At 38.0% G+C, this 26,881-nt stretch overlaps 2 protein-coding genes across 3 annotated transcripts; one reads left to right on the top strand and one right to left on the bottom strand.

Annotated features, from left to right (window-relative positions):
- Positions 1-1,102: 1,102 nt before the first annotated feature.
- LOC139447742 (EF-hand domain-containing family member C2-like) lies at positions 1,103-19,018 on the top strand. 2 transcript variants are annotated; one of them, XM_071229207.1, is made up of 11 exons: positions 1,103-1,260; positions 3,743-4,082; positions 5,357-5,580; positions 7,820-8,176; positions 8,536-8,674; positions 9,536-9,844; positions 10,949-10,972; positions 14,296-14,492; positions 16,208-16,539; positions 17,303-17,395; positions 17,906-19,018. In XM_071229207.1, the coding sequence occupies exons 1-11, from the start codon at positions 1,219-1,221 to the stop codon at positions 18,099-18,101; spliced, it is 2,253 nt and encodes a 750-aa protein (XP_071085308.1). In that variant the 5' UTR covers positions 1,103-1,218; the 3' UTR covers positions 18,102-19,018. The 2 variants fall into 2 exon arrangements, with proteins under 2 accessions (XP_071085308.1, XP_071085309.1); XM_071229208.1 differs by lacking the exon at positions 10,949-10,972.
- Positions 19,019-20,480: 1,462 nt separating this feature from the next.
- LOC139447143 (synaptonemal complex central element protein 1-like) lies at positions 20,481-25,892 on the bottom strand. Its single transcript, XM_071228326.1, has 9 exons — positions 25,835-25,892; positions 25,606-25,680; positions 24,809-24,856; positions 24,526-24,580; positions 24,188-24,277; positions 23,827-23,890; positions 23,049-23,115; positions 21,587-21,698; positions 20,481-20,602 (listed from the first exon to the last, which is right to left on the bottom strand). The coding sequence occupies exons 1-9, from the start codon at positions 25,890-25,892 to the stop codon at positions 20,482-20,484; spliced, it is 690 nt and encodes a 229-aa protein (XP_071084427.1). The 3' UTR covers position 20,481.
- Positions 25,893-26,881: the final 989 nt, after the last annotated feature.

Consider the following 26,881-nt stretch of genomic DNA (forward strand, 5'->3'; position numbering starts at 1 on the left):
TGAAGATTTGAGACATCAATTTCTTTAAATTGGGGACAGTTGAACACTAATTAGAGTCGCTGGGTTTATAATAAAAACAAAACCTTTAATGATGTCATTAGTGCCATAGCAAGGTCATGATTTGTGCAATGACGTTACTTGTATACTGATTTGCGAAAACATCCCTGAAAATTCATTTACTATCTTCATAGACAATCCATTTAAAAAATAAATGGTTCTATAAATATATGACAAGCTAAATATGCAGTGATGAAAACAGAATAATGATTGTTGGTATGTTAAACAATTTCAAGCAAGTATTGAATTTCAACCTACAACTCAAGGTTCACGCAAAAAATAAAACTAAGGCTTATCTTCGTACATCCATGTCGGTTTAAAAAGGCATAAACCCAAATATCAAGTTCATGGAGAGCTTTTTTTTTCATAAATATTATACGTTACTCCACCGATTGTTGGTAAACGGAGGTAGGAAAAAGACCATTTTGGCTCACTGGAAATGTCCCATAAGAAAGTTGCTGAAAACTTTGGCATATATCAAATAAATAAAGGTATGGTTAAATGAGTGCAAAAAGGTCGATCTTTCCACCTTCAAATGAAAATCTACGTCTGAGCAAACCCGCGACCCAATGTTTTTAAAAATATGACGTATTGTTATAATCTGCATCACCTATGGTAATCAGCTTCGGTCAAAGACTTTCTCATGTTTAAATATGAGGAAAACACAACACGAACACCTAAAAAATCAACCTTTTGGACACATTTTATCCTTACCTATGCATTCCTATGATATAAATCACAAATAAATATATATATTCAGGTTTCTTGTGCAATGACAAACAGCTAAAATTTGTAAAGTATAACTAGAGACAATATACATCTAACTACCTGTCAGACATTTTTTTTCAACTCAACATAACGAAAGAGATTCGCCGTTCGTGCGATTGAGGAGATTGTGCGCGGGGCCTAATCTCTGCACACGACACGCTAATCCTTTCGCCTGTTTATACAGACATTTTCAGCTAGAAGACCGAGTCTCGCAAAACTTCCGCCTAGTAACCGTTGACGCATGAGCAAACCGGCTTCACAACTGGTCTTCCTTGGCAACCCATCAACAGCGAGTCAGGCATCAAGAAATAACAGCTCGGACTGGATGTAAACTGAAGTCATCTCACAGATCCAGGAGAGTGTACACATTGCCCACATTGCATCGACTTGAACATGGCGTTGCCATTTTTACCAGGAAATTCCTTCAATGGAAGCGTAAGTATTTATCGTTGTTTACTTGTTGAACTATCGGAACACCAGACAAATGATGATGCGTGGTATTCCTAGTGTCTCACGCTGTAGTCTGTGATACTGTTGTCGTCTTTATTTACAATGTGTCCTAAAATATTAAGTTCTAAAATGTAATAGTGTTAACTGACAGAGAGATCTAGTCTTGAAAACTTGTTTGTTATTGTGCCTTACTGACGTTAGACACGGCAACTATGGTGTCTTTCACACAGTTCAGAATTTCACAGGTGTGTGTTATTTTTAAAATATGTTAACTATATGATAACTACAGTATGATATGCAAATTATAGAAATAAACTGACGAGGGAGAAATAACGACTTCTACCAACACTGACTGAATCGTAGCTGAGACGTTTTGCTAATGACAGCTTACAATGCATAAGACTAAAGGGGGCCCTGAAATGATTGTAAAATACAGTATGTGTCAATTCTGGACTGTTTATGAAAATGCTTAGTGTATATTAACTATATGATATGATCTGATTTTTGTATGTTATCTGATGGGCATCTAGGCCTACCTTAGTGCCCCCATCTTTTAGTACACCTTATCAATATGGATATATGTAGGCTACTTTTATCTGTAATTTTAAGACATTGTAGATAAATACAACACACACAAGCTCAGAAGTTTTAATTAAAAAAAAGGAAAGAATGCATTACACTGGATACCTTCCGAATCTTTTATTGTGCTCACAAAATGTGCGCGAACTACTTCATTAGCAACCAAGGCGTCTCAATTATCGCAGCCGTTTTACTGCCGCTACAAGTATCCTTCCCCCAAATACCCACTTTCCCTCAACTCTCTTTCCCCTATTAAACTTCCTTTTCCCAATTTGTTTTCGTCTATCTCTACAATCTTCCCTTCTCCACCGATCACTTCACTGTCCTCGTCTGCCACGCATGCACATATCTCACGACAAAAGTTATACCAATCAACCAGAGTATGGGTTGAATTTATATTTAGTTCTCTCCTGGCAAAATCCTGGGGTACCTTGTACACCCAAAAAATATGTAAGGTTATACTCGCAAGGCTGAGTTTACTGCCCTCAAACCAGGAATTGTGTCTTATTGACAGTTTTTTTCCACAAGATTTCCTGTTGCATTTCCAGCAGAGCTTGTCAGTACTGTATGATTTGTCTTTGCACGAATAAAAGGATCCTGTCCGGCACTTGGCACAAATTTTTCCGTCCTAATTTCCAATAATATTGTTTACATGCAAATACCTCAAAATTTCTTCTTTTTCTCCCGTTATACAAAAAAACCAACCACCTGTGTTAAGCATACTAAGGGCAAAGCATTTTCAGCCAATTACTCAGGTGCTAAGCAGTTTCAAACAGGATTGTTTTAACTATTGTGGATGGTGTGTATCATTTGGCACAAATATTGAAGGTTTCTACTGGGGTTTTTCATTATATATGGTCAATATACCATATTTAGTACCCATATAGGGTTAGAAGTAACTGAGTTCATAAAAACTGTATGTGCACTAGTACCATATCATTCATGTGCACCAATGTATTGTTTACTTCATCCGGATGTCATTGTTGACGTCATTGAAATGTTATAGATGTAATGTCGGAAAGACGTCACACTAAAAACCACTACATGAAGATTGTTAACGTCATTCAACAATTTCCGTTTATAAATCTGCGGTCGTGATCAGTGCATATTTCTAAAGGGGAGCTCAATAGGATTAAGAAATAATGCGTAATAAAGAAATTTCACATGCATGTCTGTCATACTGATTTATGAAACTCATGTAAGACTTCATGTATCAACTTCACTCTCACTCTGGAAATACAAGAATTAATTCTGGCACTTGTTTAAAAAAATCAGTATGAAACAAATGCTTGTATAATAAACTTTATATATACTCCTTCATACAATCTGTGAACACCTTATCAATCTGTGTTAACTAAGTGATTTGCTTGACTTTTTAGAGAAATGAAACAAGTACATTTTCCATAGATGTCTGAAACTGATGATTCTATCAGGGTTTTACCTTGACTTACAAAATTGGGGGTCCAGGTGACCCCCAATAATAAATTTTAAGGGTCCTTGCAGGCCTTAAGGGTCCCGTAAAGTAATGAAATGATGCTGTGTACTGTACGTTCAGATCTTTTACTTTAGAGCCTGGAATGAATCAATGATCATGTGGACAGAGGTCATGATTGATGGATAAAATAATAGATGCCCTTAATTGCTCGATATGCTGCTGATACAGTTAATATTATTGTGCATTCCTTGGGACGCAGCACATTTTATTTTTTGTGTGCGTTCTCTACATTTGTGTGTACTGGACACACGTTTGTGCGTTACATGAAACCCTGTCCTATACTCTGAAATGATGATTAACTTTGAATAAATTAAAAATTTGGTGACCAATAAACAGTGAAGATTTCTGATGAAATTATACATGCCATTTTACCTTACATTTTATTTGTTTCAGATGGGAAAAACAAAGTACCATAAATCTCATCACTTTGACAACTGCAACGATGTCTCGATGCTGGTAGGACATGAGAAGCCAGGTATTGGTGGTGAGCCTCTCCTGGGACAGAACCTGAGGCCTAAGAACTCGGTGTTCCCCAGCGGAGAGGGTAGCAATGTTCCAGCGTGGGTGGCCTTTGACAGGCAGGTCCTCTGTTTTGATGCTTTCTTCCAGGAAGCTGTTCACGAGAAGAGAGAAGAACAGTTTAGAATCAGGAATTGTAAAATCTATTTCTACTTGGAGGATGACTCCATCCAGGTCATAGAGCCGAGAGCAAAGAACAGTGGCGTTCCTCAAGGTTTGTGAAGCTACTATTCCGATTTCTTGTAACTAGTGCAGATGTTTTGTCATGAGAACTTGTAACTGAAAAGTGTGGAATCTGTTTGAAAAAAATGGTGTTAATGAGGATAGAAAAAGATGATATAAGCTTGTGATTTCAGGGGGCACAGGTGGCCCAGTAGTCTATGGCGCAGCGATTCGCTGTGCAGAGTTGCGTCCCTTGGCCACGCCAGAAACCTATGATTGTGGGTTCGAATCCCGGTTGGCCCCGATTATGTTTCTAGGTTTGTCAGCACCATACCCGTGCTCGTGGGTTTCACCGAAGTGGTAAACGTCTGGGACCTGCATCACTTCGGGCTTTCCTCCCACATTAAGCTGACACGCCACGATATAACTGGAATACTGTTTAACGTGGCGATAACCCAACTCACTCACACACTCACTTGTGACTTTAACCACTAGTCTGAAACCTGCATCTAGTAACATTTCATTTGGTTTAGTGAGCTCAAGTAATAATAGTCTGTATAATAACAGTACAGTCTATTGAAAATGATGTTAGACAAGTTTGGGGTAGCAGACTCAATTTTTTTTGGAACAGACTGATAGAACCAGACAGTTTCCAAGTTGGATTATTCTGTGAGGAAATGGCAGTCCTAGGTAATTTGAGGTCCGTCACTGAACTCATTCAGACAAGACTCTATTCATCTACCAACTCATGTTTTTAACACTCGAAGTCAGCTCACCGACACCACCCTTTTCTAAACGTTTGAGAACCATTGTTAATAATTTTGAATTTGTCCTTTATGTCCTTTTGTCTGACAATCAGCTTTATCCGACACTAATGATGGGAACCGATTAAATCAGTGCTATTTAGACCCGTTACTCCCATAGTTTCGCAATCTGACTCTTTCACACCTAATTTGCAACAAATTATTGAAATCATTCATTAATCAGTTCGTTAAGCCAACACAGTGATCAACATACTCCATGGTCATCTGCCCGCAAGTAGACAGCCCGTGTTTTGATGCGAGATGAGTCGACTGATGGCTGCATATTACAACAGTTGCAGAGATAAACTTGCTGAACAATAAACAATTAATGCTTTGTAATAAACAAAGCAGAATTAATCACATGCTTAGATTAACTCAATCTCATTAAAATCAGATACAAACTGTCGCTTAATTTCGTTTATCCGTCAGACTCATTAAACCGATATGACCACATGCAACCAACCATGCTGTATTAACAGGACTTGACTGTATATATATGTCATTATGTATCTGTATTTTCCAGGAACCCTGATCCGAAGACACCGGGTGCCAAAGCCACCGCCACATGACGATGTGTTCTACACGGTGGAGGACTTCAACATCGGAGTGGAACTCAATCTGTACTCCAAGGTGTTCAAGGTCACAGGCTGTGACCAGTTCACTCAGAACTTCCTCAGGAAACTGGGCGTGCGGATCAACGGCACAGAGGACATTCCCACTGATCCCTATGTACAGCACCGGAAAGCTGTAAGTAACCCGTGAGAATAGACAGAATGGAGGACATTTGTCATGTTACTGTTTATTTTAAATAGTATAATCTGAATATTTGCAGAGCTCCAGATAAGCTGTGTATCTGCGTAAAATACGCATCAGAAATGCAGAAATATGTAGTAAAATAAAATCCAAGCGTATCAAATACGCAAAGAACATTACAGATACGCTACAAAAATAAAACTTGTGCGTATCATCGAAATATTGTGAAGTAACCCTGCATATTCGATTAGCAAATCAGCAACTTATTTTGAAATTATAAACAGGCATTCCGTCAACCTTGCCCAACTCCACGATGACAGTTACATCATGATTATTTGCCATCACACTTTCTTGTGGAAGTATCGTGGTATTTTTGAGCTTTATAAGCTTTCAAACCCACACAACACCAGTTTGCAGGGACTAGATGAATAGTGTAAAAACTAGTGGGTAACAGAAATTTGAATACCTAGATAGAATTACTGATACCAATGATTTTAAAATGCATGGGTAAAATACCCACAACACCAAAAGCTTATCTAGAACTCTGATATTTGTGTCAAATTTGCTTTAGAGTCATGTAAAATACAGAGAGATGCTAACATATCTTTGTGTTTTTCATTGATGATATCATCTTTGATAGATCACTTGACGTGATGTTTAAAATTAAAGAAAAATTGAAGATATAGTATGGGTCTGTTATAAGAATTAATTTTCTTGTGTGATGCCATGGGTTATGAGGTGTGGGTAGTGGTATAGCCTGGTTCTCATTGACTGCCTCCGTGGTGTAGTGGTAGAGCGTCCGCCCGGAGAGCGGAAGGTCCGGGGTTCGATCCCCTGCCGCGTCATGTCGAAAGACTTTAAAAGGTTATACCCGATCTGGCTCTCGGCATTAAGGGGCTAAAACAAGGACTGGTCGGCTCGGAGTCAGTATGCTGTGTCTGAGTGGGGTATTCATCTTAAACTGCGACATGGTATCTCAGTGTGCTAGCACTATAAATCGGCATCAGTCCGGAGTACTACAAGCAGCCACACACATATGCATGCATGTCGCTGTATAAGTGCATTATTCTTGGATGTGACATTAAACTCCATTTCACCTCGTATCAAGCTCTCACTATTTGTACCAAAGGTCGCACCTGCAGCCCAATCATCATAAGCGCTGCAATTTGTGTGCACAGAGTTGTGTCCCCTAGGCATGAAAGAAAACTATAACAAAGTGTTCAAATCCCAAATGACTCTGATTGTTTCTGGGTTTGTCACCACCATGTCCATACGTGTTGGTTTCAACATGGTGCTAAACCACTTAAAGACTTTCACTACTTCGGCTTTATCCTAGTCTGTCATACAGACCCTGAAACAAATATATCCAATACAGCCCATGCAAGTCTATATTGTTTGGCAAGTCAAGATTACTGCAGTATCTGAAAATGAAGAAAGTCCCTGGGATCCTTGTTATTATATTTATAACTATGATGTAACCACTGTTTTTTCTGTAAAATATGTTCATTTCAGAGACCAGGGCCCACTTGCACAAAGCGATCTTAGCGCTAAGACTATTGTAAGCCTATGTTAAAGTATGGGAGTTACGATCATCTTAGCGCTAAGATTGCTCTGTGCAAGTGGGCCCAGAGCTTACACCATGTACACACTGTGTTGTAAAAATGGAATATTGTTCAATGCAGTGTTAAACTCACCCACTTAAAGACCGTGTTTAAATGGCCGACATGGTTACAATGAGTGTCATTATGTCCCCTCGTGTATAATGGCTGAATATTGCTAATAGCAGAGAAAATCCTTCTTGAGAAAATTTGAAAAAAGTTTAGTCGACATTTGAACCTATCTCTTGAGACCTACAGCGGCTACCCAGGTAGGGTCAGGAAATAGGGGACAGGTACCGAGGTAGTAAATTTGGATTCGTCCCAGCCCTAAAATCAGCATCACAGCCTGTGTGTTTAATGATGTCATTTGTTAGTCACTAAATGACTAATGATGATGTGGGTTTGTAAGATTATATTCTGTACAATGAAAAGTGACTAATTGATGAAATTTTCTCTGTTGTTTAAGGGGGCGGTCGGGTAGCCTAGTGGTTAAAGCGTTCGCTTGTCACGCCGAGACCCGGGTTGGATTCCCGACATGGGTACAATATGTGAAGCCCATTTCTGGTGTCCTCCACTGTGATATTGCTGGAAGATTGCTAAAAGCGGCTTAAAACCATACTCACCTGTTGTTTCAGATGGACGAGAGCATGCAGCCACTGCGCCCCTACGAGAAGCATGACACTCTCAAACAGTTCCTGGATCATGACCGTCATGTCTTGCGTTTCTACTGCTACTGGGACGACAGTGACAACATGTTCGGTGATCCAAGGGAGATGATCCTGCACTACTTCCTGGCTGACGACACAATCGAGATTCGCGAATCCATCCCACCAAACTCCGGCCGTGATGCTTTCCCTGTGTTTGTCCGCCGAGGCAAACTGCCCAAAGATGTCGATTCCCTCAAACAGCCTGGCACTGTCACTGACCGGACAGTTCTCAATGTGTTCGGACCAACTGGACACGGAGGCCGATACATTCTGGACAGCTTGAAGGTTGGTGTGTTATTTGGGTCAGTTTAGATATTGGTGGTGTGCTATGGTTAGTGTTTGTTTGTTGTTTAATGCCGCACTCAGCAATATACCAGCTATATGACAGCGGTCTGTAAATAATTGAGTCTTGACCAGACAATCCAGTGATTGACATCATGAGCATCCATCTAGGCAATTGGGATACGATGACATGCATCAACCAACTCGGCGAGCCTGACCACCCTATCCCGTTAGTCACCTCTTATGACAAGCATGGTCTCCTCTTACTGCACGAATGAGTTGCTGAAGACCATTGGACTCGTGGCTGAAGTTGCAGTGTTATTATTGTTTGCTAAACATGTGCATTAACTTTGCCATTTCAGACTGGAGCTGTTCACACTGATTTCTACGCGGACACTGACCTGTCAATAGGGGCTGTGTTAAATGTGTGGGGACGGAAGTTCCTGTTGACGGACTGTGACCAGTTCACAAAGGAGTACTACAAGACCAAGTACGGCATCGGTGAGTCATACACTTGATCCAGTCTCGTTAAAATCACATCTTTTACTCTGAAATGATACCTCTCTGCATGAAGATGTGAAAACCTCTCCATAGGAGATCATCAGGTGAACATTCACATCAGCCAATAAGACAAGACTTCTAATTCTCTGTACCAGCGGGTGAAGTATTCAAAACAGCTTATCTGATTTCCGTGTTTCTAAAACGAACATAAAGGGGTTGTTCTGAATGTAAAATAGTAAAGCCCACACTATATATGTTGTGGGTATTTAATTCATCCTTTTTTTTTTCGGACCATCTACATCTATACTCAAAATTTTGAACTGTCCGTGGAATATTCCCATATGATTACAATGTAACAAAGCCCATCCTTGCTGTCCATCACCATTTTTTATGGTTGGAATATTTCTAGAATGGACATAAACTAGCTAGCTCACTCACTCATAAAGCTAGCTAGCTAGCTCACACACTCACTCACTCACTCACTCATAAAGCTAGCTCACTCACTCACTACCAAAAGATGTTAAAAGATTGTACTTGTTGTTACCCTGTCTGGCGCTCGGCATTGAGGGGCTAAAACAAGGACTGGTCGGCTCGGCTCGGAGTCAGTATACTGTGTCTGAGTGGGGTATTCATGTTAAACTGCGGCATGGTATCTCAGTGAGCTAGCAGTATAAATCGGCATCAGTCCGAACTAGTATATGCAGCCAGACAAACACACACACGTACATGCACGTCGCTATAGAAGTGCAATAATCTTGGATGCGACGTTAAACCCCATTTAACCTCACCTCACCACCCACTCACTCACTCACTCACGATGAAGGTAGTAGTTCTCCACACCAAGTTTCATTTGTGTTACAGATGAGTTCTCACCCATCAGCTACAAGCAGAGCGCCAGCCGAGCGGTAAAGAAAACCTTCCCCCCCTTCAATGGGTTCGGCAGTGAGGAGGATTCCCTGTGCTCGTGCATGGGCCTGATGCCTAAACCCCCCAAGAGAGACTTCATCAAGTTCATGGAGAAGGACCGTCACGGCCTGGACAGCAACGTCCTTCGCTACCTTGCCCGCATGGACACCTCCAAGCCCATCGACATGGACAGACGCTTCATCATCTCCTACTTCCTCAGTGATGAGAGTGTGCTTGTGTTTGAACCCCCCATCAGGAACTCAGGTAACTCTTCTTACATTAGCAGATATTGTACAGTAGATAATTGAACATAATTTCCAGTATTTAATTTTAACAAAATAATTCAAATTATTTTTATTTCTGGAAAAGGGAACAGTATTTTCATTAGATGTACACAGAACAGGTGGCTTTGGCTCGTGATGCATTCAAATAAAGAGTCACCTGTGAAGATTTTGTGGGACTTTTAACAGTAGTGATTTTATTTCTTGTGGGCTGTAAACTTTTCAGTATAATAAATATCTAAGGGTTCGTGTTAATGCTGACTGTATAAATGAATCTCTTACATTGGTGATTAAGTAACATATAGCATACTGCATATGGTAACAATGTTTTCACCCTTGAGATGAACAGTAAGTCCTTAGTATTTAGAAAAGGTTTCTAAACTGAGTCAACACAATCACTAAATATGTCTTCACTGACAGGTTTAAGAATGTGCTTAACCCTTGTTCACTACTGAAAACGTTCAGTAGTTTTTTTTAATGTTATTGATTTTTATTAAAATTCTAATAGTTTAGCATGTTATATTTATATTGCAAAAGTATTTCTGATGGTGGTCAAGAGACATTTAGACTGTTGTCACGTTTCACATGCTGATGGAAGGATGTTATTAGCAATGATATAATCCAGGGGCCGGGTTTAAGTGACAAGAATAATTCATAACAAGTTTTAGAGTTTGTTTATATTGAGATTCCTGTTATCTTTAATCTTTCCAACTCACCAGAAAAGGGTGTAACATCTGATAATAATCCAACAATAACCTATTAATTCCGTATTTTTTCATCAGTTGATTAAAATTTGATACTGGGCACACTGTTTTCATCACCTATACTATACCTTTAATACCATTTATATCTATACTATACCTTTAATAAACATATACCCTTTAGTTTCTGTTTTTCCAGTGTGCCTGATGTCTGTTAACTGTTTCTAGTCTTGTCTTTCTATTGATCACCCAAAGCTCTGCAATAATGTTAGTTGTTCCTTGATGGTGCTGAAGTGCTGAAGTGCTGAAGTGCCAGAAATAATATTATTCAATTTATTATTGCCTTAAGCCTTTAATGTCATTGTTATTCTGATCATGTTTCCTAGAATCTCCACCACAAACAGAAGGAGGTAGGGTGACAATGGTTCTCCTTGCCTACCGCCTCTTTCATTTGCAATATTGATGATAGATGGCCATTTTCAGTGAAATAGGAGCTTGCATTATTTGTTATATATTTATTTGCTAAAGGAAGATCAAAGCCAAATTTTTGCTATACTAGTTAATATTTTTTTAGAGACAGTGACAAATGCTTTTTCAAAGTCCTTTAGGAGTAGTATTTTAGATTATTCTCTTTCTTCATTTCATACATTATAATATTAAATAGTCAAATGTTGTCTCCTATACATCTGTATGGGATAAAACCAGTTTGGTTTTCATGAATAAGAGTCTTTTTTATCCTTATTGTAATCAGGCTTACAAATCATTTTTTATATTCACTAGTCTTACAAATATACCGTAGTGGTAGTCCACATGGTAAAGTCATCAGAGGTTTACTTGCCTTTGACAAGTGGACTTGTTTATTTCCAACCCTGGTGTCACATGTACTTGTATTTTGTATATTGAGATCAAGATTGATAGATGTAACACTTCTTAAGGTATTTTCTAATTTTAGTATACTTACAGTCTGTGCCAAATGTTTGTCAGTCTATTCGCTCAAACGTTTAACGTTTTCAGTAGATTTTAGTGTTATTATGTAGACTATAGTTAGCAAAGTTTACAAGACCAAACAGAATACATCAGCATTAGAAATTGGCACTAGTCCTGTAGTCCTTACCAAACTGCCCAATAGTAAAGGCATCCTAAGGACTAGTAGAAATTGGCCCATTTTAAGGGTTTTGCTATATGTTATCATTATAAGGACTAGTGGACTAAAACTGTTAGTTTCTAACCCTGATACATGTATTTGTTCTGTCTTGTGGCTCAAGTTGCAGACTGAATTTAGGTTTATAAGTTATATCCCCTCTACTTATTGTCAGAGTTCGTTCACTATTCTGGTACACATCTTCCATATATCAATGAATCCAAAGCCATAACTCATTCCAGAAAAACATAAAATAGTCTAAACTCTAAATAGTCCATCTAATCCTGGACTATTATTTTTCATTGATATAAAAGCTTTAGCCATTTCCCTAGTTTAATATCTTGTTTTTATTCAGCCGTTTGATTGTACTTTCCCCATTTGAGTAGATAGCATAGAATATAGTCTTTCTCTATAAGAAATGTTTTACTAAACATGTTTTTCGTCAATATTGGAGTTTAAATAACATCCTCCATGCTATTATTCTCCTCAGGATTAATTCCATCTTTAGCATATTAGTTATAAATTTTTCCTAATGTACCTATTTGTTGCCCAGTAGCCTTTTCCCCTTTCTTGACTGTGAGAATTTGAGAATACTGACTCTAAAAGTCCAGTTTCAACCCTTACGGAACACCTTGATTAAAAACACGAAAAGATTTGGAAAACATTTGTCGACGCCCTTTTGACGGTACATATGCTCAGTAAATACTGCAATTGACTGAAATCTGCAAAGGAGTCACCATGTTGTTAATGAACCAAATATTGATTTCACAGTTTTGATTGGTCTATGGAATGGGGATAACTGGACGTTTACAGTTAGTTAACTCCCTTACCTTGGGAAGATGTGATTCACAGCCTGGCAGTATATCTGTTGACAAAGTCGGATTGGCCACATCTCTGGAGACAATAAGGAAGCCAAGTCCTCTGTCCAGATCTCTCTTTCACAATGTGTTTTATCTACACGTTTGAGTTAAGCCTCTCCAAATGTCTGACAAATCACAAGTTGTTTACATTCCTATAGGTTCTAGGTCTACACTGTATTTCTGGTATACTGGTATACTGCATTGCACTTTACAATATGTATTGCATATTTTTTCCGGTATTTTGGGTAAGAAAATATAACAAGTTTCGTTATTATTTATATTGTTAAATCTACACAGAAATTCATTCACAAATGATTTTTCCCTTCAAAATTAACTGACCAAATTGTGGAAACATGGAAGTGATTACTCTCTCATATCGTTATCTCCCCTGTATCCATGACTACAAAATGGCAGCCACTGACCATGCTTAGTAACATTAACATCAGTATATAGAAACTAGGATCTGCATGTACAATCAGTGTCAATCGCTGTCAGTCACTTTAGGTCCCAATACGTTGCAATACAGATACCTGCACACTACAATTTCTGCCGGTCAATACATACCGCTTTAGATGGATTCAAAACATACACATCAACACAAAGTACTCAAGAATTATTCTCAATATTTTCAATAAAATCAAATGGGAGTTTTTCTAATGTGGGATTTACATTGTTCTGTTTGTACAAGTTGGTAAGTGCAGAAGTGTCAGCTGTTATATAGTTTCCTTTACCATCTATATATATTGATCACTCTCTATTTCAGTGTTGTTCTTGAACAGAATTGCTTCTTTTCTTGAATTTTATTAATGTCGAGCTATACTACTGTGTAGACCCCACTCATTCCTCATTGTAGATTCCAGTGCCATAGAGATTTGTAAACCCTCAATGCAGCTATGGACAATTACTTTTCAATTATATTCAATATTTTTTGCTTTTAAGCTTCACCTCTACAGTTTAAAGATGCAATCTTAACCTTATTTGCCATAGCCTAGAATTGATAACAAGCTTACAATGACATGTACATGATGTAGCGATACATCTCTGTTCTTTTCTTGTGCTGTAGTGTTAAGAGATAGGGATGAAGTCTGTTGGGTTCTTGTCATGAACCTAATGTTACAAAATAAAGAGTCAGCTGTCCCTAGATTACAATGCCCCAAGAACTGAAGGATCCCTATAATTTAATTCTAAAAATGATTTCCTTAAAAATGTTTGATGTGGTACGTAAATTTCTTTGTGAAGTTAACTTGGAAAGTGATGGTGTGCTGGTAACCAAATAGTTTGGTATTTAGAGTCTATTATTTGCTGGAGTAAACTTTATGCAAATAAGTTTTTAAGTAAACAGATTCTAAAATACAAACACTTTAGTAGGTTTGATCATTTTAACCTCATGTTAACATTTATTTCAATCGGTCAATCAGATATAAGGAAAGCGATCAGACAATTCAAGATTATAGAAATATATCTCCAACTAGTGATATCCAAACATATCCTATTGTGTATCTCCTGTGGAAGACAGTACTGGATTTTATATGTGTGCATGCCAGTGTTTGAAATTAGCATGAAAGTCAAGAGGTCATGGCCATAACCCTGATGTTGAATGTTAGAGATTGTGGTAATCCCTAGATTCAATTACTATAGCATCAAACCTCAAGGAACTGAGAGTCCTCTGAATTCTGAATACTTCATGCTGTCCATAAATTCTAATATTCATGTTAATTGTGCCATCACGTAGGAATCATTGGTGGCAAGTTCCTTGAGAGAGGCAGAGTGAAGAAACCCTGTCAGGAGCCCTACAGTACAGAGATATCCAGCTACTTCACTGCCCAAGATCTGTATGTTGGAGCTGCTGTGGAGTTCAATAAATTCAAGTTCATCCTCATTGATGCTGATGAATATGCATTCAGATACATGGAGGAGAAACCTAGAGAAGTGAGTACTAGGTTTTAAAATAGGGGATCAACCATTTGATGTTCTTTGAACGAGGTGAGGATGGTTTTACGCTGCTCTCAGCAATATTCCAGCAATATCACGATGGGGACACCAGAAATGGGCTTCACACATTGTACCCATGTGGGGAATTGAACCCAGGCTTTTGGTGTGACAAGCGAACGCTTTAACCACTAGGCTACCCCACCTGCCCTGATATTCTTATCTTCCCGAGGCAAGAGATTTAACAGACTGTAAAAGTCCAGTTTCCACCCTTGCTGAACTAAGCTGGTATTATGGAGTTACATTTTGGCTGGACTAACGAGTCTATGCATAGTCCAATCAAAATCGCGCCATGAAATCGAAATCTGGTTCGTAAACTGTCCACAGATTTCGGTCGATTGCAGGATTTGCAAAGCATGTGCATCACTAACTCGATGTCAACAGATATTTTCCAAATCTTTTCATGTTTTAAATCAAGGTGCTCACATGATTTGATGCATTTGGCGATATAAGACCTGTTTTATCACAATAAAGATCTTGATTATGGATCAGAACGTCTTGACTGGGCGCCACCATTTTGTTTGAAGCAAATGCAATTAAATGATACGAGAGGTGGAATCTGATTGGTCCATATGAGAGGCTTAGAAGGCACGTAACTCGTAAGAGCCACTGGTGGCGCTACAATAGAGCCCAGGAATTCCAGCCTAGTTCGGCAAGGGTGGAAACTGGACTTTTAAAGTCAGTTAACTCTCTTGCCTCGGGAAGATGTGATATTCTAAGAGACAAGAGGACCTTATAGGAGTTTTTAGAAAAATATAATTTGTTCTAGTAAGTTATTAAAATAAGAAACAAAACATACATCATAAGCCCTATGGCATTATGCAGCCGCTATTGTTAATGGTAATCTCTGTAATCATTTCACGATGATGTGGTTTAATATATGCCTTTCAATTATGTGAGGTGTTTTATTTGCGATAGAACCAACATGTAGACAGTCATATCACCGGGGGTGTAATAACCAGACTTGTATTACACCACCATGCGTTTTGAATGGGCGATCGATTTCAGTCTGGGTGGTAAGAAATTAGAGTTACGTCCCTTAGTGTGTCGTCTGCTCGGCTAGCTTTCCCATGACAATGTCTTCCAAACAAGGTGAAAATGTATATGATTCACTTGAAAATAGATATGTGGCTGATATGGAGGTCTCGGGTTTTAATTGGGTATGATATGAAAACTGCTATATAATAACCTCTAAATATCATCTCTACATCTGACGAAAACAGCATTTATTTTGCTCTCTCTGTAGGAATCCAAAATGTCTGACATTGGCTTTCATAGTCAGCAAAACTCATGTAATAATCTTCATGTCCCAACTTGTTTGAATATTTGATTGGTATTCTTGAAGTTGGTGAGTAAATAAGAAAAAAATATGGATAACTTCTTCTTATTGCATTTAGAAATGTTTTTATTCTCTTTTTCCAAGGTAGAATCTCAATAGATTAATATTTAATATGAATGCATTTATGGTGCCTACCATCCACTGTTGGTCATGGAATTCATGTTATGAAAACTATCAACCCACACTACACTATGAAACTTGAGAAGAGGTCTGTCTAAGTGACATGGACATTAGCATAACATTTAATCTGACGATTATGTAGTACATGCACGATATGCTTGTTGCCTATATATAACAAAGATGTATCTGTTTTCAGTTCCCCAAGGCTGATGTGAGAGCTATTAGCCAGAAGCTGTCCAGCAGGATCGGCGAGAACAAGGAGGATATCCAAGCCTTCTTTGCCAGGAACGACTCCAGTGGCAATGGACTAGTGTCATATGAACAGTTCAGTGGTCTCCTGCAACAGATGGACAGCTCGCTGACCGAGCACGAGATTATGACTGTGGCACGGTACTACAGTGAGCAGAGGGCGGAGGATGCCATGGACCAGATGAGACTTGTGGCCATCACACAGGAACAGCTCAGGAAGAGGAACTTTGAAGGGTTTGGGACACTGGTACAGAGCTTCCTGCACACAGACAAGGAAAAGTGAGTGAAAGCATAAAGAACTTCTGTCAAATTGCACATAAGGGATGTGACTATACCAAATGTTCTTCCTTATACTGAGCAGAAAATGGTTCTCTGTAGATTAGGTGTCAATGAGAATGGGTACCTTCTATGCTTTGTGCCCTGTGGAGATTCTTAGGTAGACTTGATCCCCAGCAAATATAATTATAAGAGGCGAGATATTGGATCGTGTTGACTTGGTGAATTGATCGATTGCGTGTCATCATACCCCGAAGGCATGGATCATTACTCACAATATCAGTCACTGGATTGTCTGGTCCTGACTAAATTATTTACATGCCACCATCATAAAGCAATCCAGCTGAGTGCAATGTCAAACAACAGACAAAACATAAATAAGTGAGGCATGTGACTTTATTTAAAATACTCCTCATTTCACTGAGCATCAAATAGTACTCAGTAGAACGAGATGCTAATATGTATCCAAATCTTCTTGTGCTGTATCAGTAACTTTGTTTGTAACTTCCCCATAGAACTGAGAATAAGTACCACTGATCCATTGATCTGGCTAAAATGTCATGTGATCTGCGCATCACCTCTCTAGTAAGGACTCTGGTCATCATCATTGAACTATACTAAAACACTCCATCAAACAGTAAACCATGTTTATTGATTTCAAACTGATTGTTTTGAAGGGGACGATGAGTCCATCTGGCCAATCATTATACTTATTTCTGCATGATATTCTGAAAGACAGCCTTAACAAGAATGTTTGTTTTTGTAGATGTGGCTTCCTAGATGGAGAGACCATCCGCACAGTATTCCATGCACACCATGTTCCCCTGCCTGATGATCTCCTTCGTGCAGCAATTGCAGCGTAAGTATACCGACAGCCTCGGGGTTTAAAATAGGAGCTAGTTGTAATAGGTGACTTAGTGGCCAGACTTGGTGACTTGCTTTACTTAAATTCATTGTACCCCTATGGCGTGGATTGTTGTTCATAATATTTATCCCTGTATTATCTGGACCCTGTGTTTATATTGTTATATATATAGCTGGTATATTATTCAGTGGACATACACCCCCTACCCCCCAAAAAAAATATATACATGTATATAAAATACTATTATTGACATATTATTTAGTGACCTTAAACAATGTGAAAATATGGTCTCAATATACGTGCCTGATTGCGATATGTTTTGTGACAGTCCCTCACTTAGCATGAATCCAGTTTTCTGCATACGTAGGATAAGGGTTCCACTAATGATTATTATAAGATATTGAAAATCATATTCAAGCAGCAAACAATCAGTGCTTGGAATGATTTTTTTAGGACTACATTTAATGCAACAAAACTGTATCACCAATGACTTATTCTTTGCAGTGCACCAGCCAATGAGAATGGCTTAATCCAGTATGAGGAGTTTGTGAAGCAGATCAACTGGCGTGATTTCCCAGTACCGCCCATGCAGTATCAGCCTGTGTCTGAAGACGCAGAATGGGCAGGCACTGCTGCCAGGAATGCTGTCAATGCCGTCAACTACCGGGCCATGCTTTCAGACATGTTTGGTTCTAGTTAATTGTGCACATGCATACACAGACTCAAGCAGCGATGCTATTACATTATAAAAGGGAAATATCTCAAGATATCTAAACTATGTGGAAATTAACTGACATTTGTATATATAGATATGGAGAGTTGTACAGGAATTTGTCTGAAGTTCATGTAAGTGGTGTGTCTCCCAATTGGTTACCAGTAAAGAAATTCAATCACATGATTTTCATTTGAAAAACATTCATTATTCATTCCTGAAACATTTTTCAACGCCAGTTGTACGGATCAAATATCAAGCATAGACATGATTATAGCAGCATTTTTGTGCTGTCGTTATTTGACCACTTAAATCAAATGTTATATGGTATGGAACAAGTTGAAATTCATACCAAGTTGTGAAAGGAGGTTTACATCATAATTTGCCTTTGTTTACATCCTTGTTTTTCATGAACACTTTGTTTGTTACTGTATCCTTCAGACGTTTTTATGGCTATTTATGAAATAATGTTTTCATGATTTTTGAGGTCTGTGATATTAAGTTCAATTATATACATGTTTTACCAAAAGATGCAAGATCAGTCAGTACTATAGTTTGGTCAGTGCTAGTGAAATGAATTCAACTTTGCCACTGTCACTATACTTATTTACACACCAAGCAAACTGTAGTTTCAATTAAATCACTGTCTTGTCGAAGTCCTTTCAAGATCTCAGGAGATACATTTTAAAATGGACAGCTTTTCAGTTTTATTACTGGTACACGTGATATGTCTGAGAACTGGACTTGTGATCTATAAAGATCTGGACATTGAGACACAGCTTTAACATGTATTCACTCACTGCTGATGTAGTCACATGTCCATTGCAAATGTAGTCATCTATTCTTATATGCCTACATTTGTGAAAAGTGTTTTGTAAATACTGACTAATGCTATCCAAATAAAGTTGTGCATAATAGTGAAAATGTCTGTTTTGCCTTTTTTTCACCTAACCTTGACAGCGCTGCAAGACATATGTGTTTTCTCTGAAAGGACCCAAACAATTGTTTGGGAACCATTGTTTGGGAACCATAACTGATTATTTTCTAAATAGCAGGTTAGTGTTTATTTAATTCAGTGATTTTACACATATCTAGAGGATAAATTTGAGTGAGTAAATGTTTATGCTTTAGTCAGCAATATTATTACTACATTTAATCCTTGATATCTGTAACTTTCATTGGTGCTGACATCTAGTACCTAATATCTAGATTGTGAAACTAGTTATTACAAATACTTTTACCCGTTATATTGAGTGAGTGAGTGAGTATGGTATTACATCGTATTTAGCAATATTCCAGCAATATCATTAGGGGGGAAACCAGAAATGGGACCCATTATATTGATATAGTTGCATAAATATACACCGATATTCTACAAACATGATGTACATGATATATATATACTGATTCTGTGAGTCCGTCCAAACAATATACTAATAGACATGAAGGTGTTTGACACATGCAAAAAAAAATCTGGGCCTCTTTCCATGAAGCGATCTTACCCCAAATGCAACCGTAACTCCCAAACTTCAACCACAGAACCTTTTAGCAAAATTCATGCATATTCATGTTCTTACCAGTGACCATGAACATGCATGAATTTCACGAAAATGTCCTGTGCTTCAACATATACTTACGACAGTCAAAGAGCTGAGGTTGCTTTGTGGAATTGTGCGCAGGTCCAGATAAATCAGAGGTCAATTAATGCTGAGCAACCATAGATTCATGATGACGTGCATCAGCAGGGTCAGCCGACAGTTTCTTTTCTTCCCACAACTTCAAATTGCAAGGGGCACGGTTGCCCAGCAGTCGTCTAAAGAGCCACAATCTCTATGCTAAGAGTTGCGTTCCTTGGGCGCCAGAAACCTGTCATTGTTGCTTTGAATCCCATTTTTTCTAGGTTTGTCAGCACCATGCCTGTGCTTGTGGGTTTCACCAAAGTAGTAAATGTCTGAGACCTGCATCACTTAGGGCTTTCCTCCCACATTAAGCTGACATGCTATGATATAACTGGAATACTGTTCAAAGCATCGTTAAACCCAATTTTTGGGGGTCAATTTTTGTCCTTTCATTCTGCTCAGGGTAAACAATATAAGGTGACTGACATTTTATAATATTAAATGACTGACATTTAAAACTTAAATATGTTGGAAGAAAGAATTTATTGGTATCATGAATACAAAAGAAGAATGAACTTATGAAGTTATTACACCAAATCTTTTACAAATGTGGTTCCTTATGATGCCTTCATAGCTGGCAGCTCAATACATCCTAGATCCCTCATACTTATTGACTGGGAAGTTCTACTGACTATGTTAACACGATCCTGGAGTAAGAATAATTAGTCTAGATGCTCTTTGTTGTCATGTTAATCTATTGCCATTTTCTTAGTCTCCTGGGACAGGGTTGTGTCGTGAATAACCTTTAAGTCTGTCTGCAGCTGGTTCAGGTAACTGTGAATTGTCTGGTTCTCATCCTTCATCATTTGCCTGCAACATACACAGAACAATTATTGTGATGGCAACAAGTATTGTAAACTGAATGGGACTTCGCTGCACATGAGACCGCCTCCCGGGTCCCTTGATCCCCAGCCGTGTCACAACAAAAGACATTTAAAGATCATTAGATCGTACTTGTTGTTACCCTGTCTGGCACTCGGGATTAAAGGGCTAAAACAAGGACTGGTCGGCTCAGAGACAGTTTACCTTGTTTGAGTGGGGTATTCATGTATAACTGTGGCATAATATCTCAGCGTGCTAGCACTATAAATCAGCATCAGTCCGGACTAGTAAAAGCAGCCACGCACGCACATGCATGCATATCACTGAATAAGTGCTATAACCTTGAACGTGACGTTAAACCCCATTTCACCTCACCACTGCACAAGAATACTTTTCTTGATAAGTATCTTTTTCTTGTCAATCAAATAGCTGTATTCTAAGGTTAACAGCTTTAAGAATTGTGAAGCTATGAAGCAATATTAAGGTTAAGACATGAGGTTTAGTAAATGGAAATATACAAAGTCTTGTATTCTTTTTTTGTGTGATATTATTCATTTAACAGTGCCTCAAGAAAATAATAAAATTACATCTTTAAACATGGATTTGTGTTTTTACTGAACATACTTTATCAATATAAAAACTCATCAGATGGTATATGTACAATATAACACAAAAGTATCACTGCTGTAGGGGCTTAACTATGTGACCAAACTTTTTTAAAGTGCCCTTGGCAGGAAAACTGGGAAATAGTCATTTTTAAAAATAAACTGGGATTTTGTTAAAGTTCTTGTTATCTCAAATTTGGAGGTTTTTCAATTTTCAGTCAGTGTAATAGTTTAAAACAACATTAAAGCCTTTTCAATCCTCTTTATTGGTGCTTTTAACAGTGTGTCACTTCCACAAAGTCCTGACCTTGGCCGTAGACTTGTGGGATGAATATTGTCCTCTAGATAAATCCCTGTTATGGCATACCAAATATGTTTGCATGTTTCCTCTGGTATTTCCTGTTCCTTGTCATCTGTCTGTGACTTGAGTTGTTCTAGGGCATCAGTGAGTCTCTTCACTTCCTGGTTCCGGTTGTTCACTGTAACATAATATTGAGAAGTGGATGCTATAGTTTCAAAATGTGTTCTAACCTTTTCTCATTATCTCAAATGTTACATATAGCATAATTTTCAGTACAGTTTCGTTTTTAAAGATAATTTCAGATTGTTAATATTGTCAAGGGTTTCTGGACACATTATTGATTGTACTTTAGGTTTGGACTGGAGATACAAGAAATGTTAGTTGCAGACTGCATTTTGTTTGATATACAGCATCATCAGAAATTGGCACTAACTCCCTTGAGCAGCATTTAGTCCTGTAGTCCTTGCCAAACTGCCCAATAGTTAAGGTATCATAAGGAATAGTAGAAATTTGCCATTTTTAAGGGTTTTGCTATATGTTATCATTATAAGGACTAGTGGACTAAAAATGTTAGTTTCTGCCGCTGTTCAGTGATACTGTATTAATACAAATAGTACTGCTCCAAGTGAAAACTCTGGATTGACAAATTTCTTAAATTACATGAATGCAGTCCTTTTAAATCTGTACATGTAACATCAATTATCTGAAAAAGGGTGTCTTTCACTGTACATACAGTCAATGTCAATGTCATGGTCAGATATTACCTTCAAAAAAAGAAGATGAACTTTTGAAGTTGCATAATTCTCGTTATAGTGTGTGGGGGCAGTGGGATAGCCCAGTGTTCGAAATACCTGCCTGCCCGACCGTCCGAGACAGGTTGATTTCAACTCGGGTTTCCAGATTTTCAAATCCCCCTGCCCGACGGTCGGGTTATATTTCATATGTGAAAATATTCTAAATATTTCCTGATGATAAGCATTAATTCACATGTAAAGATGAATGATAAAATGTAACCAAAAAGAAACGTTAGCTTATCCTGAGAAACATATGATTACAGTGGGACGGCAGGTTTTGGTCAGGGCTGGCAAGTATTTCAGCTAGCCAGTCCTGTGGTCTGGCTGAAATTTTTGGGAGTTTCATACCCTGGGTAGCCTTGTGGTTAAATCGTTAGCTCGTCATGCCAAAGACCCAGGTTCGATTCCCCACATGGGAACAATGTGTGAAGCCCATTTATGGTCTCATCTGCCACGATATTGCCGGAATATTGCAAAAAGCGGTGTAAAACCAAACTCACTCACTCATAATAGTGGGAAGGTTATTTCATGATGATCTTTTTTTTTGCCTTCTAATTATTGCATAATCATATGAGCAGTCACTAACCAATGGGGCCAGACTCGATTATTTACAGATCGCCGTCATACAGCTGGAATATTGCTGAGAGAGGCATAAAACAACCAACCAACCAATGAACCACATTTCATTCATTATGAGTACCGGTAAATCAGGATTATATGTCTGAGAAACTTACAGTTCTGTGTCAGTTCATCCAATTTCTCTTTGCTAGAAACAAGTAGATTATGAAGATTTTCGTCTTTCTATGAGAAAAGTACAAACAATTCTTAAAATAAATTTTACACAAGTGTAAAACTACATTTTCTGGGGCATGTCAGTGTTCAAAAGGTGAAGCAGGAAAGTCATGAGCGCCTTGTCATTACCCTTACACAGACACACACACACAATACTGGAATCAAAGTCTAATAAGAATGTAACTGATTGACATTTGATTGAAAACCTGTATTTATTTTTCTCTGTTGTCTTTAAGCTACACATCTACTCATGTTGGTTGTCCCGTAGAAAGCATATGACAGCATGCTTATGTCATGCATTTACAAAATGATGTAAGTCTTCATACCAGGTACCTGCTTCAGTAAATGTAAGGCCTTCATTTAGAAATCTGCAGCTTATTGTGACAAAGTAATCAACGTGTAAATTAACTGCAGGCCATAAGGACCCATACAAATCTGAAACTGCAAGCCCGACACGAGATCTACCTGCCATGGGCCTAAGGGCTGGCGCTTATTTCGAAACACTGGTGTTGTTAGAGTTGCATATCTTATAAGATTAGTTAATTTCATGGAATTGTGATGATCACTTATCTCATGGTTAATGCTGAAAGTTTCAAATGAAATTCGTACATCATGTCAAATACTCAAAAAAACCTGCAAGTGTGAATGCACATGATAACTATTTACATCCTCATAGTTGAAAAATAGTTAAGATGACCACTAATAAGTTTTGATACCTACATAATGTGCCCTTGCCTTCATCAAATCTTCTGTAAGTTCAGACAATTTGTCTTCAAAGCTGTTGCTGGAAAAAAACCAAAAAGATATATAATAATTTAGTTCACTTCAGTTTCTTAAAAGCAATAAATAATGGAAAATGTTTTATCATAGTGGCTTTCATATTTTAGTACCTGTAGGTAAGTTAGACAATGAAAAGGACACCACAAACAAAGACACGAGTAGCTAAAACAGTCAGTGTGCAATTTTACAGTTTAACTGCAGACTTTGGCATCTATCATTTTAACCCTGCTATATGCGCCTACCTACATCAAAGTAACCGAGTTTTATTTTTGAAATATCATTATCTGACAAAAAAACTTACACATTTTCTTGTTGTTTAATCTTCTCATTTGCAATGTTGTTATTAATGCCAGCTATTCTATCCCTTCTTCTCTGGTTGGCTTCCTCCAAACTTGAGTTGAAGAAGAAATGCAAAGGCATAATAACACAGATTAAAAAATCATGATTATGGTTATATTTGTATTTATTTGATTTTATTTATATATTTTTTTGGTCCTTTTGCAAATTTGTACAAAGAGCAGGAAAAGGGGATGAGGAAACATTCAGTCCCATAAACAATTTCAATATTAATTCTTTTGATATTAATCTCACACATTTTGATTTTTCATAACACAATCATTTTCAGAAGAAATATTCTACCTATCTGTTTGTCCTTGTGTCTGTGTAACTTTCAGTTGGGCAACTTTCAATGTCTCTGTAATGTTAAGATACTGCAATTTAATATCTTAATTCACAAATAATCAAAGAGTGGTTTGTTGATTGTAGCTCTAATTGTCCTTCAATCAGCATGTTTTTTATTAGATTTTAGTTGTTATAACTACTGACTATAATATTAGGTTAGGATTGAAATTCTACTATACTAGCCCTTAGGTTGACTTATATAGAGATTTGAGACTTGAGAGCAAAATATATATGTACTTACCAACCATTTTGCGATGCACATCACTGACTTGCATCATCTTGCCTTCAACTTAAATGGAATAAAACAGAAAATATAGCATAAGTCTCACACTCTTCCAGCCCCAGTAAAGAACATTACTTTTACAAATCCATATTTTCATATGAATTTAGAAGTCATTCAACTTTACAGTAAGCATGTTCTTTGATACTAGATACTGTTTGATGTCATCACACCAGCAGCAGTGGTTGAAATAAATAGGCAAGGTAGCTAGGGCTTGGATAAGTCTACCTGGGTACCTGACTCCCTATTACCCGACCCTACCCAGATACCCGCTGTAGGTCTCAAGAGTTGGGTACAAAATGTCTGACTGGGAATAGTTTTACCGGACCCCTGGCAAAAAGTATTTAGATACACGTATAAGATGATCTGGTCATGAATACACTGAAGTTGACTGAAGCTTTATCTTTACTCAAACATATAAAATTCAGAAAACACCCGTCTCGGTGTACAGTCAGAAAGATATGCTAGCATTAGCTATTTGAAGGTAACCATGTAGCTGTAGACCCGTGAAGATCCATGTTAGAATAGGTCTTCAATGCTTGTTGTAAAAGGCTACTAGCAGTTAGAAGTATAGAAAACAGTTTTATTTGAATCATGAAAATACAAGTTAACTACGGCCTTCATTTGTACAGGGTGTCGGAAGTGTAAGGGGTTTAACCCATTCTCAATGTAATGTTTGAAACCATAGGCAGTAAGACCCAGTCAGGGTGAGAGACATCGAAAGAACATGTCTTCCAATGGCAATGTTATTCACTTGCCTCTTTCAAGTTCGCATTCACATTGTCTTCTTTTCTCACGACGTTTGTTAAGTTTCTGCTCTAGGCAATTCTTTTCTGAAACAAAATATATATTCATAAAATAGACGTATTCGAACCTGTTAGATATAGGCTTTTTATTCCACCTTATAAAACCATAACTTTATTATTACTCAAATCATTAATTTTTCATTACATAAATTTACAATTATCTTAGACACTGATTACGAACCACTCTGCAAATCCTTCAGGCTTATAAGAAGCGAGTCAACTTTGAAATTCGAGGACATTTTCAAATTTAGACAAGCAAAAAAGTGATTAACTAGTAAATATTTTGAAAATTTTCCTCGAAAACGTTCACTTAGCAGACGACATTTCGAAGCCGGAAATTACTGCGACTCCTAGTGTTCCTAGCTCCTTACAGCGGTAACGTGTTCGCGGAGCTCTCTATAATATCAGGAAATTTGGGTGGGTAACAACGGTATCTCGCGTTGCTTGGGTTCTTAAAACGGGAGATTACTCGCAAAACAAACTTTTGTTAAAGAATGATTGCGACTAAAATGGTATATGTTCACTATTCGAATCAAGCAGCTGTGATATGTTATATGATTGAGCTGTTTCTTTTTGGCATTTTAATGTTTTCTTAAGTGTGTTGGTTGGTTGGTTTGTTGTTTTACGCCGCACTCAGCAATATTCCAGCTATATGACGGCGGTCTGTAAATAATCGAGTCTGGACCAGACAATCCAGTGATTGACATCATGAGCATCGATCCACGCAATTGGGACCGCTGACATGCATCAACCAAGTCAGCGAGCCTGACCACCCGATCCCGTTAGACGCCTTTTACGACAAGCAAAGTCGCCTTTTACCAAGCATTGGTTGCTGAAGACCTCTTCTACCTCGGAATATTCACGGGTCTCTTAAGTGTGTGAACTCTGTCAAGATGATGAACTTTGAACAACCGAACCAACACCTGACCAACCAGCTGCGTTTCCTAATCAGAAATTAAATCTTTTGCTTATTTGACATAGCGCTTCTGCCTCTCCAATCAGGTAGGGTCACAGCTTGCGCACCAGATACACGTAGAGCGGAATGTGGGTCACGTCGGTTGACATCTTCATAACCCCGCGTCCATAGCAGCATGTCGAAGACGGTGTTTATTCGACCAAAAGCGGTTGGGATTACATTTGGACTTGCGTCAATTATATTAGTTTTCCATATAATTTTAGGTGGATCAGGTAAGTCAATATTCAATATATTTCCTGATAATAGATTGAT

This window comes from Haliotis cracherodii, unplaced genomic scaffold (genome assembly GCF_022045235.1).
Source record: "Haliotis cracherodii isolate W230 unplaced genomic scaffold, xgHalCrac1.p SCAF_7, whole genome shotgun sequence".
Taxonomy (NCBI): Eukaryota; Metazoa; Mollusca; class Gastropoda; order Lepetellida; family Haliotidae; genus Haliotis; species Haliotis cracherodii.

Excerpts from the sequence above, each read along its gene's own strand:
- LOC139447742 (XM_071229207.1), top strand. The coding sequence starts at position 1,219 with ATGGCGTTGCCATTTTTACCAGGAAATTCCTTCAATGGAAGC. Across the intron at positions 4,083-5,356 it reads GAACAGTGGCGTTCCTCAAG|GAACCCTGATCCGAAGACAC; the intron begins GTTTGTGAAGCT and ends TGTATTTTCCAG. Across the intron at positions 8,177-8,535 it reads ACATTCTGGACAGCTTGAAG|ACTGGAGCTGTTCACACTGA; the intron begins GTTGGTGTGTTA and ends TTGCCATTTCAG.
- LOC139447143 (XM_071228326.1), bottom strand. The coding sequence starts at position 25,892 with ATGTCCTCGAATTTCAAAGTTGACTCGCTTCTTATAAGCCTGAAGGAT. Across the intron at positions 24,857-25,605 it reads TGAATGCGAACTTGAAAGAG|TTGAAGGCAAGATGATGCAA; the intron begins GCAAGTGAATAA and ends ATTCCATTTAAG. Across the intron at positions 21,699-23,048 it reads GGATGAACTGACACAGAACT|TGAACAACCGGAACCAGGAA; the intron begins GTAAGTTTCTCA and ends ATTATGTTACAG.